The sequence below is a fragment of the Drosophila albomicans genome, chromosome 2R (genome assembly GCF_009650485.2).
Source record: "Drosophila albomicans strain 15112-1751.03 chromosome 2R, ASM965048v2, whole genome shotgun sequence".
Taxonomy (NCBI): Eukaryota; Metazoa; Arthropoda; class Insecta; order Diptera; family Drosophilidae; genus Drosophila; species Drosophila albomicans.
Window position 1 is genome coordinate 27,347,951 of NC_047631.2, and position 14,077 is coordinate 27,362,027.

General features: G+C 35.9%; 2 protein-coding genes across 5 annotated transcripts in view; one reads left to right on the plus strand and one right to left on the minus strand.

Moving 5' to 3' along the window:
* Positions 1-14,077, minus strand: part of LOC117573389 (ABC transporter G family member 23) — a 203,142-nt gene that overhangs the window by 21,523 nt on the left and 167,542 nt on the right. Inside the window, exon 1 of one of the 3 annotated variants that reach the window (XM_034256588.2) lies at positions 6,494-6,692. The exons of 1 other annotated variant lie outside the window; for it this stretch is intronic. In XM_034256588.2, coding sequence (XP_034112479.1) covers positions 6,494-6,645 — 152 coding nt within the window. In that variant the 5' untranslated portion in view covers positions 6,646-6,692. Of the gene's footprint in view, positions 1-6,493; positions 6,693-14,077 lie in introns of those variants that run through there. One more of the 3 variants, XM_034256587.2, reaches the window with a different exon arrangement.
* On the plus strand, positions 10,641-11,927 carry LOC117575735 (transcription factor A, mitochondrial). Of its 2 annotated transcripts, XM_034260081.2 has the most exons (3): positions 10,647-10,823; positions 10,923-11,519; positions 11,580-11,927. In XM_034260081.2, the coding sequence occupies exons 1-3, from the start codon at positions 10,759-10,761 to the stop codon at positions 11,713-11,715; spliced, it is 798 nt and encodes a 265-aa protein (XP_034115972.1). In that variant the 5' UTR covers positions 10,647-10,758; the 3' UTR covers positions 11,716-11,927. The 2 variants fall into 2 exon arrangements, with proteins under 2 accessions (XP_034115971.1, XP_034115972.1); XM_034260080.2 differs by having other exon boundaries at positions 10,641-11,519.

Consider the following 14,077-nt stretch of genomic DNA (forward strand, 5'->3'; position numbering starts at 1 on the left):
GAGCACGTGAAGGAAATAATGAAGCATATCGTGAGTCCTATATGGCAATACCGATAGTTCGTGTAGTCACGAGCATGTGAAATTTGAAATTTCTATATATCATAGCAATAATACTATCGATAGTTCGTGTAATTACGATTTGATTCTTAAGCACGAAATTTCAAATATAAGGAACGCTATAAAAAGTAGTTGACTATAGAAATTCTTTATGATATAAAGTAAAAGTAAGTTTTTAAAAATGAACTGTTAAGAAACGAACTTCTTTCAAATGAAATTATAAACAGCGCTGAGGGCGTGAACGAAGCGATGAATCATATGTAACATGAATTCTCCACAACATAGCAATAATACTATCGATAGTTCGTGTAATCACGAGTTGATGTCGAAAGGACGCTATGAAAAGTAGTTGCAGATAAGTTATTGAATATGAACAGTTAAAAACCAAGCTTCATTCAAATGAAATTCATTTATTTAGACTTTATTATTATAAGAAAAATGTATTCCCTTATTATATTTACACATCTATAGAAACTTTCAAATTACAATTAATTCAAATATATAGTAGAAAACTCTATGATGAAGAAACACTTTAAAAAGCAGTTGAATATTGAAAATATGTATAATCTCTGGTTGTAAATATCCATCTCTTTTCTAATATGGTCTATTGAAAACTCTGCTTCACTCAAATTAAAATATAAATAATTTTAAGAAAAGTAGACCAAACTTTTTAAGCTATTTATTTCATATATATTTTAAGATGAATTTTGCTATATCTGACCATATAGCAAAAAGATTAAGTAAAAATAAAATACACATAATCTCCAGCTATAATTACTCATCTCTATTTGCAATGTGAACTGTTTGTTCCGTTTGGAGAATCTTAATTTAATGACTCATTGCCCATCGAGACTTGCATGTCATGCATGTGATGCATGATGCAACCGCAAAAACAAAAAACACTCGCTTAAAGAGAATGCTTCGTGCACTCACGAATGGCTTTCAAGCAAACACACATCGCTAGCACGAGAGCACAGAGAGGAGAGCGCAGTGATCGGCTGTGGCAACTCTTTTGCTGTGGTACTGCCAAAAATGCTATTATGCAATTCTCAAAGCTTGTTGTGCTGCCCGCTGTCGCTGCTTCTGCTGCTGTTGCTGCGCTTTAATCGCAAGCTGCTTAATTTATGACAGTTTCAAGCCAAGTCGCCTCTCTCACACAGCACTAAGGAAATTGCAATAATTTTTGTTGTTGTTGTTGACTTTTTATCGCTGGTCCATTTGAAATCTGAATTTCAGTTTGTCTTGCCCTCTTTGATGTTGCTCTTCGCTTCCAACCTGTCGAGACTGAACCACAAAAACAAAAAAAAACTAAATTTGGTTATAAACTCAGCCATATGCGAACCAAATGTGTCAAGGTCTTTTGTAAAAATATAAAAAAAAAAAAAACTAAATTCGACTGGCAAATGGGCAAAAGATACTCGAGTTGAGTCCAGTTCAAGCCACATTGTGCTCGCAATTTTTTTTTTTGGCGGTGCTCTGTAATTATACACACTCTCAGTACTGCAAAAAGGGAAAACATTTTTTTTTTGTTGGCCACAATGCGCAGCATTTGAGCACATTTGAGTTGGCAAAAAGCAACAACCGTTGATTGAGCGAGCGCCTTGTGCAAGCCGTCTTATTGAAGCCAACATTTTGAGCAGCACACTTAACTTAAGCCAATTAGCGGGCCGGGCAAATTTTGTTGCTAATGCTACAAGCAAATAAACGCAAATAGACGCAGAAAATTGCGGGTTTCTGTCGGACAAAGACAATGCATGGGCTTCTTGCAGCTAGTGAAAGTACTTCAAAGATATTGATTGCGAATAACAGAAATAGCAAATACTCGTATGATGTCACTCAGGGGAACGGACAACAAACGCTTAATATTATCGATTTTTTCGAATGATTTATGTAAATGTGCAGGGAAAAGTATTTTAGAAGGGTTAAACTAGCAGAGAAATTCAAATACAGCAAATAAAGCTTGAAATTATATTTAAGAATCAGTTGAATTTGTAAACTTTCATTTGAGCTAAAGACTCAAACTTTAATGTGCTTTAAGCTTTCTCTAAATACAGCTGAAATTCAAATACAGCAGATAAAGCTTGAAATTATATTTAAGAATCAGTTGAATTTGTAAACTTTCATTTGAGCTAAAGACTACAGCTTTAATGTGCTTTAAGCTTTATTTAAGTATAGCTGATATTACTAAGATATAGCCCTCAAGAGTCAACGGTACTTTTATATTATCAACGCACGACATCTTTATCATTGGCCAAAAATATAATAATCTTAAATACTTATAATACTTATGACCCCAAAAAAAACTTGATATTAAATCGAATTGTTCTGTTTACGTGATTAATGGACTTTCGTTGAAAGAATAAAAGTACTTAAGCACTTTTTTGGCCAGAACAAGTGTCATTCCTTTGTATGCAGCGCAAAAGCAGCGTTAATTTATATGTCCGACATGTGATGAATGATTTCAGAATATTCTTTCAAGTCTTACGTGATTGAGTTCATTTACTTCACAATTGGTTACAAAGGTTGAGCGTCATATATTAAGCATTGATGTGACTTACGACTCGAGATGTGGCCTGCGGGCATTATTATTAAGCTCATTTCATTTCCTTTTTAATTTAAATGGCCTTTCCAGAATACAAGTGTGGCGCAATAAAGACAATAGTAGGCAACTTAATGGTTTTTGTCGGGTTGAGTAAAGTTGAAACAACAACAAAAAAAGAAACAAAAACACTGTTGAGGAGTTTGTCAAGTGGAATTCTGTTCTAAGGCATTAGATAGGCGCAATGACTGTTTCCAATGCTATTGTTGTGATTACTTGCTGCCGTTGGCTTCTCTAGCTATGACTAGATTAATGTAATTTGCTTTAATATCATTTGCCGTCTGTGATCTTTGGATCCCATTAGACACAAGAGGCATTAGCACTCTCATATGAGCAAAAGCTTTTTCCCTACAACTGTTCGTGTGCGCGTGCATAAAGTTTCATTTTAGCCAAGTTAAAAACAAAGCTGCAAACAGCTTTAAACAAGCGCGCTCGGCGCGTCGAATGCGCCATCTGTCGTTAGTTTGTAGAAGCTCAATCAAAGCTTGGCTACTGTGCAAGCGCTTGCAAGCTGGCTGCTACGACACTCACACTTAAGCTGAGTTACGCAGCTGTCAACTTTGCATTTATTCAAGTCGACCTATGCAAAAGGCATAGTATAAGAAAAATTGCTTATTGGTTTGGCATTAATTTATGGAAAATTAATTTAGAGAAAAAGTACTTGCATAAAAATAACTTTAAATCAGTTCTTATACAGTATAAAATACCTAAACTATTTATATTTTAATTTAGCGGCAATTAGAGATGCAACCTTGAAAAATGCAATAACAATTGCATTCTTTGTGCATATGAGGGGCGTGTTTTGCATGCAAAAAAACATCGTTTGAATAACAATAAACTGAGCTGTAATAATAACATATAACTGCACTAATTACGCGCACGACACTAACACAATGCGAGTGAAAACTTATCGGACAAATCCCAAAAATAAATCAAAACTTATTTCCCAACTGGTTAATGCGGAAGCGAAGCGAAGCAAGAGACAATCGTGTTGAATGAGTGCCGCCTAAAAGACCGTTAGCGTTAACATGGCCAAAAGCCAAAGGCAAGACACTCACTCAGTCAGTAAGTAAGTCAGAGATCGATCACATTATGTCATCGGGTAAACAAAACTAAAGCACAATTCGCATAAATTAATGCCAAATGCGTTATGGCCACGTCTCTATTTGCATAAATCGACGAGAGATTCGCATAGTTGAATCGCTCGTTCAATAGCCATTTGGTGGCCAAGCTTCAACATTTTTTTGATTTTCGATGTACAATTGTATTCAATCATGGCCAAGTGTTTTTCACACATCAAGCTATCTAACAACCTGGCCGGATGTTTTATAATAATGATGATGATAACGATGATAATCATGATGGCGATTTAGTGTATTTGAATAGTCATTATTTGTTGTTATTTATTGTGATTAGCGCCCCGCCAGTTGCTAGTGAAATTATTGAAATTTGCAATTAGTTAGATTAAAACGTGCAACAGGCGTTGCCAAGCCCAAAAAAACTAAAAGTAAAATCGAAGCTTAAAGATGTTTGCTTTTTTTTTTGGGTTCTATTTTAAGGCTCGTCAACACATAACACATGTCGCAACATGTCTCGATTAACACACACACAACAACAACTAAAGACAGTCAGACAGTTGTAAACATGTATTTATATAATTGCAAATTTCACCGTCACTTTATGTTGCCTAGCTTAAGTGCAATTAAAACCTGAAGTTTAATAAGCATGACGTGTACTACGCACAAATATTTGCAGACCAGCCCCATCACAAATGTCGAAAGATAATGAATATATATATATATGGCTAAATGCACGCTCACAATTCCATTGAACTGCGCTGAGTGGGAGTTCAGACTTTGAAATAGAACAAATACAAATCGGTTGCTAATTGCCAAATCACTTTTTGAACTTTGTAAGCAAACCGAGAGAATAAACATCTCAGTGATATCATCGAACAGATGAGCTGATGATTCGTTTCTGGTTCATTTCATTATTACTTATTTTAGACGTCACAGTCTAAACTTCAAAAGGAAGTCGTTCATATATTTTATAGCAACTAATTTAAATTGAAATTGTTTTCCTTATAAAAAGAAATTCATAAATCACTTCAAGTAACTTATTTAAATTGAAATTGGTTTTATTAGAAATGGAAATCATATTATTTCAAAAATAAATCATTAAATCATTTCTAGAAACTAATTTGAAATGAAATTCTTATTATTAGAAATTCAAATCCAACTAATTTAATTGAAATTGTTTAAGTGAAATAAAAATTTAAAATCAAAGCATAAATGAAATGAAATGAAATTGTTTTTATTAATGAAAGAAGTCATAAAATTGTGTCAAGTTTAAAATGTATTTAAAAAAAAAATAAACCAGAAAGTTATTTCTAGTACATAATTGTAATTGAAATTGTTATTATTATAAATTTATATTAAAATCAAAAGTAAATTACAAATAAATCTTTTAATATTTTTTAGTTACTAACATTATATCAATTGAAATTATTATTTTTCGATATTCTTTTTTCAATCTTACGTAAATCATAAATAAATCATGCAATTATTTCTAATTACATTTTTATTTACAATTATTATTTTTAGAAATTCTTTATAAAATTCTAAGTACATCATAACTAAATGATGAAATAATTTCTAGTAACTAATTTGAATTGAATTTATTATTATTAAAAATTCCCTTTTAAAACCAAACGTAAATCACAAGACTATGTTTAGTTATTAACATTAATTTAAAATTATTATTACTTTAAAAGTAAATCATTAAATTACTTCTAGTTACTAATTAAAATTGAAATTATTAGTTTTCGAAAAGATTTTTTAAAACAAAACGTAAATCTTTTTGCATTCTCCTTGACTTTTTAGCATTTTTAAGCAGTTAGCAACACGAGCTTGCGATATTTACATTCAAGTATGTTACATTCGCAAACTGGAACAATTTATATTTATTTTTGACATATTTTACAATAATTTATGAAGCAAATGTGATTCCCGAAATCACGGTTATAAATTGTGTAAATAACTGATTTGTCGATCAATTGAATTAATTTCAATGCAAATTCGCAAGCAATAAATCTTGTGAGTAAGCAAAAGAAATGGCAAATTTATAGGGTATGTGCTAGTCGATAAATCTAGAAAGTAATAAAAACATAATAACACACTAAACAGTAATAAAAATTACACTGAACTAATTAAGTTCATGACAAAAGAAATAAATTTTGTGAGTGGGCAAAAATTATTACAAAATTACAGGGTATGCCTTAGTTGATGCCTGAAAGGTTTTCTATTATGCCATGCAAATAATTATAAAGATAAAACTGCAATCTTGAGGAACTACACGAAATAATAACATACAAAAAACCGCTCACAGATTTTTATCTCAGCAATTTATGGCCATAATTATGAGCGTGTTTCTTTTAAGAGAATGGTAGAGTATAGAAAAATAGTTAAAAACCGAAAAAAACAGAAATGTTAATGCTTTTAACATTATGTAAGAATTGGCAATTAACAAGCAGCCCAATAGCTGAATTGATTCCAACGGAAGCCATCGACAAGGCAAGAAACGAACTCACGGTTCTTTCGTTCAAAGTCAACAACTTTTTTGGCCGCTAAGCAATGTTGTTATTAAGTTATAAAGTTGATAAAGAAAAAACAAAGCATAACCCCAGACTAGGGCACTAAGCGCAAAAGACAAAGACAGTTAAAATTATAGTTTGAATTTGCTTTTGCTTTGTTGTCTTTGTCAGCAATTAAACTGGCTTAAACTGAGTTCCGTTTTTGTTTAAGGTCCATTAAATAAAACTTGTAGTTAATGACTCACATGGCACTTGAATCCGACCAGCTGAAATGTCGTTTAATCCTTTCGAGATCCATGGCAGGCTGTGCCTGTCCATTTGACTGTCCATTTTGCTGCTGTTGTTGTTGCTGTTGTTGTTGTTGTTGACTCAACGTTGACTCTTTCTTGGGCGCCATTATGGAAAAAAGATGCTTCTGCTGATAATTTTCGTTGATCACACTCTTTTTTTGTCTCTCTTTTTGCTCTCTTCTTTTTTTTATGCACGGGATGTACTTTTAAGGAGCCGGCGCGGAGGAGTCGAATATATATGTATATATATAATATATGAATGTGTTTTAACGCTAGAAATAGTTGCACAACAGGTTTCCCCTCTCTGGTTTGGCTAGTAAACAATCGCGTTTTATTTTCAATCTTATGTTATCTGTGCACTGTGTTTCGTTGATCTTTTTTATTTGTATTTTTATTTGTGTGGAAGCGCGTGCAGAGATTCGCGCGCGGAATGAAACAAAAGACTTAAGCGGCGAACTTCATATTCGGAATCGATGCTGTGTTGTATTTTGCCTTGCTTTCGTTATTGTTGTCGTTAGCTTTAGCTTCTTCTGACAGCTTCGAAACAGCTGTCTTGGCCACGAGGCGCGTTCGCGACGATGCTCAACAGCGTGAAGGCAGCGCGAAGGCAATAAAAATATATGTATGTAAATAAAGTAGCGAATAATAAAAAAAACGCAGGCAAATCACGTAATTTGGTTTATAACTTGTAGCGTGTATTACACGATTGTTGTTTTTTTTTGTTTATTTTCTCAATTTATATATTATATTTTCTACTTTTTATTTCATTTCTTTTCTCTTGCCTTTTTTCTCACTGCGATTTTTTGCTGCCTAACGCGACGAGCTTGAAAACGAAACTGAAAGCATGCGAAGCGCGCAACAGACACAAGAGCTGCCAATGCAGCAAAGAGCGAGCGACAGAGAGCGTAAGACTGAGAGAGGAAGAGAATGAGAGAGAGAGAAGCTACAGCTGTTATAAAAGCTTGTATATAAGCATGAAGTTGCATGAAGATGCAAGTGCAACAACAACAACAAAAACAACTCAAATGGCAACGAACTTGTTTTCGGCCAAAAGGGAACTTCAGCAGCAACAGCCGCCAAGCTAATTATGCGTTAGTCGAAAGAGTAAGTTCGTGCCTTAAGTCTTCTCCCCCTCAAGTTCGTGCCTTAAGTCTTCCCCCCAAAAAAGACTTAGACAACTAACTTGTGAACTGCATGTCGATTAATCAAATCCCCGAAATATTTATGAGAATGCATAGCATAATTAATGTCATCGAATGTCACATAAAATAAGCGATAACGGTTAGCGACGCCCACTGTGCCCAGAGTCAAACAATGGACAGTTTGGATGCCACTTCATTAAGCACCGTTAAATAGCTATTTCAAGCGGGTTCATTGTTGTTGTTGGTGTACAAATTACATGGACTTAGTGTCAAATTAGTAACAACAAATTAACTACAGTGAACCTTGATGAACTTTTACACACTTGAGCTGCTTATCAAGCGTTGCCCCAATGATGACTATTTTTTTTTTTTGTTTTTAACTTTGCTTTTTTTTTAGTTTGGTGAAATTGAACCGTAATGAAGATTTTGAGCGCGTTAATTCAGTTAACGAAACGAAATGAAATTTGAAATTTTTTGTGGTGTGCGGTGAAAACATATTTTTCATAGCAATATTTTTTTATATTAATTCACACATTTCCGTCAACGTGCCGAGTCAGAAATCAGAAAACAGAAAACAGATATCAAATCAAATTAAATCGGGCGAAATTAGAAAATCGCATGCTGCGATTCAATGCGTTTGATATATTGATTACGACCACGTTCAAGTTGATGGCGTGTCAAATGTGACCCGAGTTATATAAGTCTGAAGTTATTGTTGTTGTTGCATTCGTATTGCATTTATGCTAATTGTGTGCACACACCATCGAGAAGTCGACCAAGGGAGAGAGACAGAGATGTTTTTGAGAGTGAAGCAGCGAGTGAAAGCGTTTGCATGCCAAAGTCTTACGCAAATTGCAGTCGAAAGAAAAATCGGTTTGTTTGAATATTTATTTCATTTGCAATGGCTTTTAATTGGTATGCAAATGGGCTGAAAACAAAAGCGTCAGGCACAACAAAACATAACACAACAGCATTAAATGCAAATCAATGACGCAGCCGTGAAAAGGTCGCACAACTAAATTTAAAAGTCTAGAAAAGTGAGCCAAACTTTTTTTTACTTTTTTTTGGGTTACCTCATCGAAGTGGGCGTCGTGAAATTGCAACTATTATATTATGATTGAAAAAGGCAGCAAGACATCGGCAGCAACAACAACAACAACAACTTCGACAGCAGCGTAAATGAAAATCAATGAAGCGGCTAACAAAAATGTTGAACAGAGACAACACGAATGTTTGGCCAAAGCAAAGTCACAGCTAAAAGTGCCGCATAAAAAGAAAGTTCAATTTTTATTTCTTTCGGTTTTTGATATTCACTTTTTGTTGTTGTTTTTGTTGTTGCTTTGCTTCAAGATATGAGCTAACACAACAAAACGTTTTGCCGGCTGCTCGACAAAACACACACACAGTTAGTTGTTGTCTTTGTGTCATTGTCATGCAGCTGGCCAACAGACTCAGACTCAGAGTCGGACTCTGAATCGCACTCGCACTCAACACTCAGCACTCGAAACATTCAGACGACGGCGACGACCAAAAAACCACGTTCACGTTCACTAAGGAAACGGTAGCAAAAAGCCAAAAGCCAACAACAACAACAGCAACAAAAATTAAGGCGACTTCATGAACAACATTTAAATGCAGGCGACGACGCATTTGATAATTGCCTGAGCAAATCCAACTAAAAACTTGTTATTACTATGTTGCTTTTCGCGCGAAAACAAGCAAAAAAAAACAAAAAAATTACACCCAAATAAAAAAAAAAAAATTGCAACATTTGCCAACGCGGCGCCAAAGAATTTGTGTCATGCGCTTGCACAATGACCACAACAACAACAACTGCTCTGCAGTTGACTCGTTGCAATGGCTGCGCCTTGCACACACACAAACACAAACAGGCACACGGGGCGTATGAGCAACGTGTTGACGACGAGGGCAAAAATCAACGAGCGAAGAAGTAAAACGAGCAATTGGTAAAGTGTTGCATAACACTTACTTACTTATAACTTGCAAGCCGGCTGAATCAACTTGCCAAAGTCCCCGCCACTTGACGGAAGTCAAGAAAACTATATAAACACACACACACACACACACTTTGCAATTTTACATTCCTATATAAATGCATTCAGGTTGGGTGGGAAAATGCTTGTCAAGCGCTTGACAAGAGCATTAAATTTACCGAGCACAAATTTTACTGGCAAATTTGGCGAGACAACACCGCAGTCGCCTCACTATGTGGAGTAAGCCAATAAGTAAATTGGCCAAAAGCGCCAGCGATAAATAATAACAACGAAAGCGAGCAAACAATTTGTCAGCACAGCGACCAACAGCAACTGCGCTTAAAATGGCAAATTTACAACTCACAAAAGACTTGTGATTAATCCGGTTTCATTTCTGTTTAAAGCAGGATAACAATTTTTACATTATAATCATACGTTGCGCAGCTTATTTGCAAATGATTTTGTGCAAATAACCAGCAAATGTTCACTTATTAAGCTATTCAACCAGTTTACATGCTTTGAATAAATCAATTATCCTGATTGTTGGCTGGAGTAAATTATTATAATTCAAAAATACGCGCGTTCATATAGTCTTACTGCTCGCACATTACCGACTATCTCGCTCACACAGTGCAGAGTTGCTGTGCAAGAAGCGGCACCTGCAGGGTAAATACACTATGTCGTAAATTCAGCTAGCGCCATCTATGAATAATAAAGAATCGTTGAGCTGAGTCACGCACCAATATCGATAAGTTTTGTTGTAGATTTGGTTGTAAATTAATTTAAGCTGTTGCCGTAAATTTGAATAAATTGAAGTTGTGTTAACATCCAGAAAAGTCAATTAATCTAAACTCATATTAAATAACAATCTTTCCATCAAAAAAGGAATTTATAATATTATCATTGTTTAAGCTATCGATATATCGATTATGTCATCGTTGTTTGTCCATCTCTACTTACAAAAAGCCGCATTTTTTACGTAAATCATTTCAATATTGTTAATTCAACAAGTTATTCGAAGCACCTTAAAAACTATAATAATAACTGCAAGCAAAAGCGAGGAATAACCAAAAATCAACGGAAAATGATCTACACAACGACGCTGCTGTCGCGAGGCTCCATCTTCGGGTCGCTGATCAGTAAAGTCAGGCAAGTTGTAGCCAAAAATGCAGACACCGAAAATATCACAACTCACAAAATCAACAACAATGTCACACCTTCGCCCATCTCCATATCCAACACAAGCAGACCCTTGGCCGCCCCCTCCGCCATCGCCTCCGCCAGCATAAGCAACAGTGCAGTGCAACGCTCCAAATCGCTGGAGGAGCAAATTGGATTGCCGCCACGGCCCAAGAAACCGCTCACACCATACTTTCGTTTCATGCGGGAAATGCGTCCCAAGCTAGCGGCCAAAGATCCGAACATCAGCACCGTACAGATTGTGCAGGAATTGTCGCGTCGCTGGGTCGACGTCGATGCCAAGCTCAAGGAACGCTTGCAGGCTGAATACAAAAAAGATCAGGAAAGCTACGTGGAACAACGCGCCAAATACGATGCCAAGATCACTGACGAACAACGTGCCGAACTCAAACAGATGAAACAGGACATCAGCGATGCCAAAGAACGCAAACAGTTGCGCAAGCGTGTCAAAGAGTTGGGACGTCCCAAGAAACCCGCTTCAGCTTTCCTGCGCTTTGTGGCCAGCGAACGCTTGAATACCCCGCAAACATCACAGCAAACGTATCGGGAGTGGCATCAAAAGGCCACGGCCAAATGGTCACGTCTATCCGACGATGAGAAAGCTGTCTACATGCAGGAATCCCGCAAGGAACTCGATCACTACAAGTACTTATAAATAGCCAACCAACTATAAATAGATTCTCACATGCTATACTCTTGTTACAGAAAAGCCATTTCAATTTGGGAGGAGAAAATGATTCGCTTGGGTCACATCGATGTCGTGCGTCATGGCAATCTCATTGATCCCCCAGAGCCCAAGGCACGCAAGTCTCATCAGCCGCCCAAAGAGAAGCTAGTCTGAAATGCATCTTAACTCTCTTTCAACTTTTCACATACACAAATGTTGTTTTCCGGTTGTTTTCATCATTTTTTTGGAAATGCTTAATTTGTTAAGTTCCATGCATAGAATAAGTTTTTGCAGCTTTGCAACAAAATCTTGTAAAACCTGAAGCGTGTAAATAGCGACAGCCAAACGTATTAAATATAAAGCATATTTAATTATTTTTGAATTGAGTACACACTGTTTGCATTAAGGGGCAGGGGAAAGTATTTTGAAGATTGTCCTAAATGAATTCTATATTAATAACTTGAAGAATTGGTCAATAGATAAATATTAATGTAGATTTCTTCAACTAAAAAACATTCATACTGATTATAAAGAATCTTTTCAGAGGAAAAGGAAATCATAAGAATGTTTTCCAGATATTTAACATAAGTAAAGATAAATTAAAAGTGCGATAGAAACATTAAATATCATACAAATCATTAAGAAAAATGTTATAGAATTGCCATAAATTGAATTTAATTAAAATTTTTAGGATTAAATACTGCTGCTTAAGCTAATAAATAAGATCTTAAAGATACTTGAACAATGAAAAATATCTTTCATAAAAATACAATTCACAAGAAAAACTCTATGAAAAATGCTATAAAATCAATTGAACTTAACATGTGCTATAATATTTGCCATAAAATAAAGAAATCATTATAACTTAAAGATATTCCACCAACAAATGGAAGGTTTTTTTTGCTGTTAGCAATTGAAAATAAATTCAAACTTATGTCATATAAAAAACTGATTAAAAAGACTTAAAATATAAGTTATGAATGAGACGTAGCCTTGCTTAAGTTAATCTAATCGCTATACCTAAAATGTACTTGGCCAACACGTGGCATTGGCCAAGTACATAAAACGTTTGCTTCAAACATAAAGCAACACGTGTCTGAGTCTTACGGGGTTAAGATCACACTTGGTTCTTAGTTGATTTAACACGGTAATCGACACAGTTTTAATCTATCTGTGTAGATCACGGTAAACAAATATGCAATTCAATTTGTCACCTCAAATGCACAGAATATCAGTTTTCCATTTATATAGTACAGTCTAACTTAAAATATTTCTATGTATATGTATCTATAAGATGTCAGATGCGAGTCAAGCACAACCGCTTGCTGATGAAGTTAATATCGAAGTGAGCGAAGAGTCGAGCTGCCAGCATTGGGATAGGCTTGACAGCCATGTTTAATGACTGGAATGCTCTTGACTGGAATGTCCAATTCCAGTGGTCAGCTCTCGCTCTCTCTCTCTCTCTCTCTCTCTCTCTCTTTTACTCTTTTGCCGCATTGGCATTGATAACAGTTTAATTTTAAAGCACTGCTCAATGAGCATTCAATTTGTTACGCTCAGCATTATTTTTGTTACTGTTACTGTTACGCTCTCTGCAGCTGAAGCTGTTACTCTCCCTCTCTATCTCTCTCTATGCCTCTTCAAGACATTCCAGTGAGAGTTGTGTCAACAGGTAGTTGAAAATATGTGGCTTATAGTCAGATTTTTCTTTGCTACCTGTGTGGGAAACTGGCTAAGAACTGTGCGTGAGCGACTTCCAACTAATTGAAATGGCCAAAAACATAGTTACAAGTAGTTTCTACAATTGTGCATGGCCAGAGCTGAGAGTTTGAGTTTGGCCGCCACATTCTTTTTCGCCGTTTCGCTGTTGGGCTAGAATTAAATGTACCTCCGAAATATTTGGCCAAAATAACACGTTCTCGCTGCCGGCAGCGATTCGCAAAATTGCGAAAGCCATATTGGCAAAACCTTGAGCTACTCGCAAAATACGCGCCACACAAATATAAACAGTCGAAATATCTAGCTATCTAACTACGACTCGAAGCGGCTGCTACTGCGACTGCGGCTTGTGCTTGTGCTTGCTTTTAGCCAGGCCAATAAAAATGTGAATAAACGATTCGGCATGAAATGACAACAAAATGGAAACAACGCAAACAACGTCGAGAGTCAACAGTCGAGGCAGCATTGGGGCACGATTAAGATCCCAGCAGCGATTTGCCTTGGTTGCATGTACAGACAGAGATACAAAAGTATCTCTCAGATACTTACGTACAAATGTCTTGTCTAAAGCCTCTCTTAATGTTCTCTGCGGAGGGAGAAGAGGAAGAACAGCAGCCAAGTGGAACCGTTTTTTGTATTTCTCGTATTGCAGCGTTTTGGTAGCTGCTTATTAGCCAGTTGTTGTTGTTTTTGTTGTTTTTTATTGTCGTCATCGTCGTCGTTTTCGCTGCAGCTTATTATATTCATTATTAGCCCATAACATTGCCTAGTTCCCCTCCTCCCTCTGCCAACATTTGGCCTAAACTGGAGGCCAAAC

Excerpts from the sequence above, each read along its gene's own strand:
- LOC117575735 (XM_034260080.2), top strand. The coding sequence starts at position 10,759 with ATGATCTACACAACGACGCTGCTGTCGCGAGGCTCCATCTTCGGGTCG. Across the intron at positions 11,520-11,579 it reads AAGGAACTCGATCACTACAA|AAAAGCCATTTCAATTTGGG; the intron begins GTACTTATAAAT and ends CTCTTGTTACAG.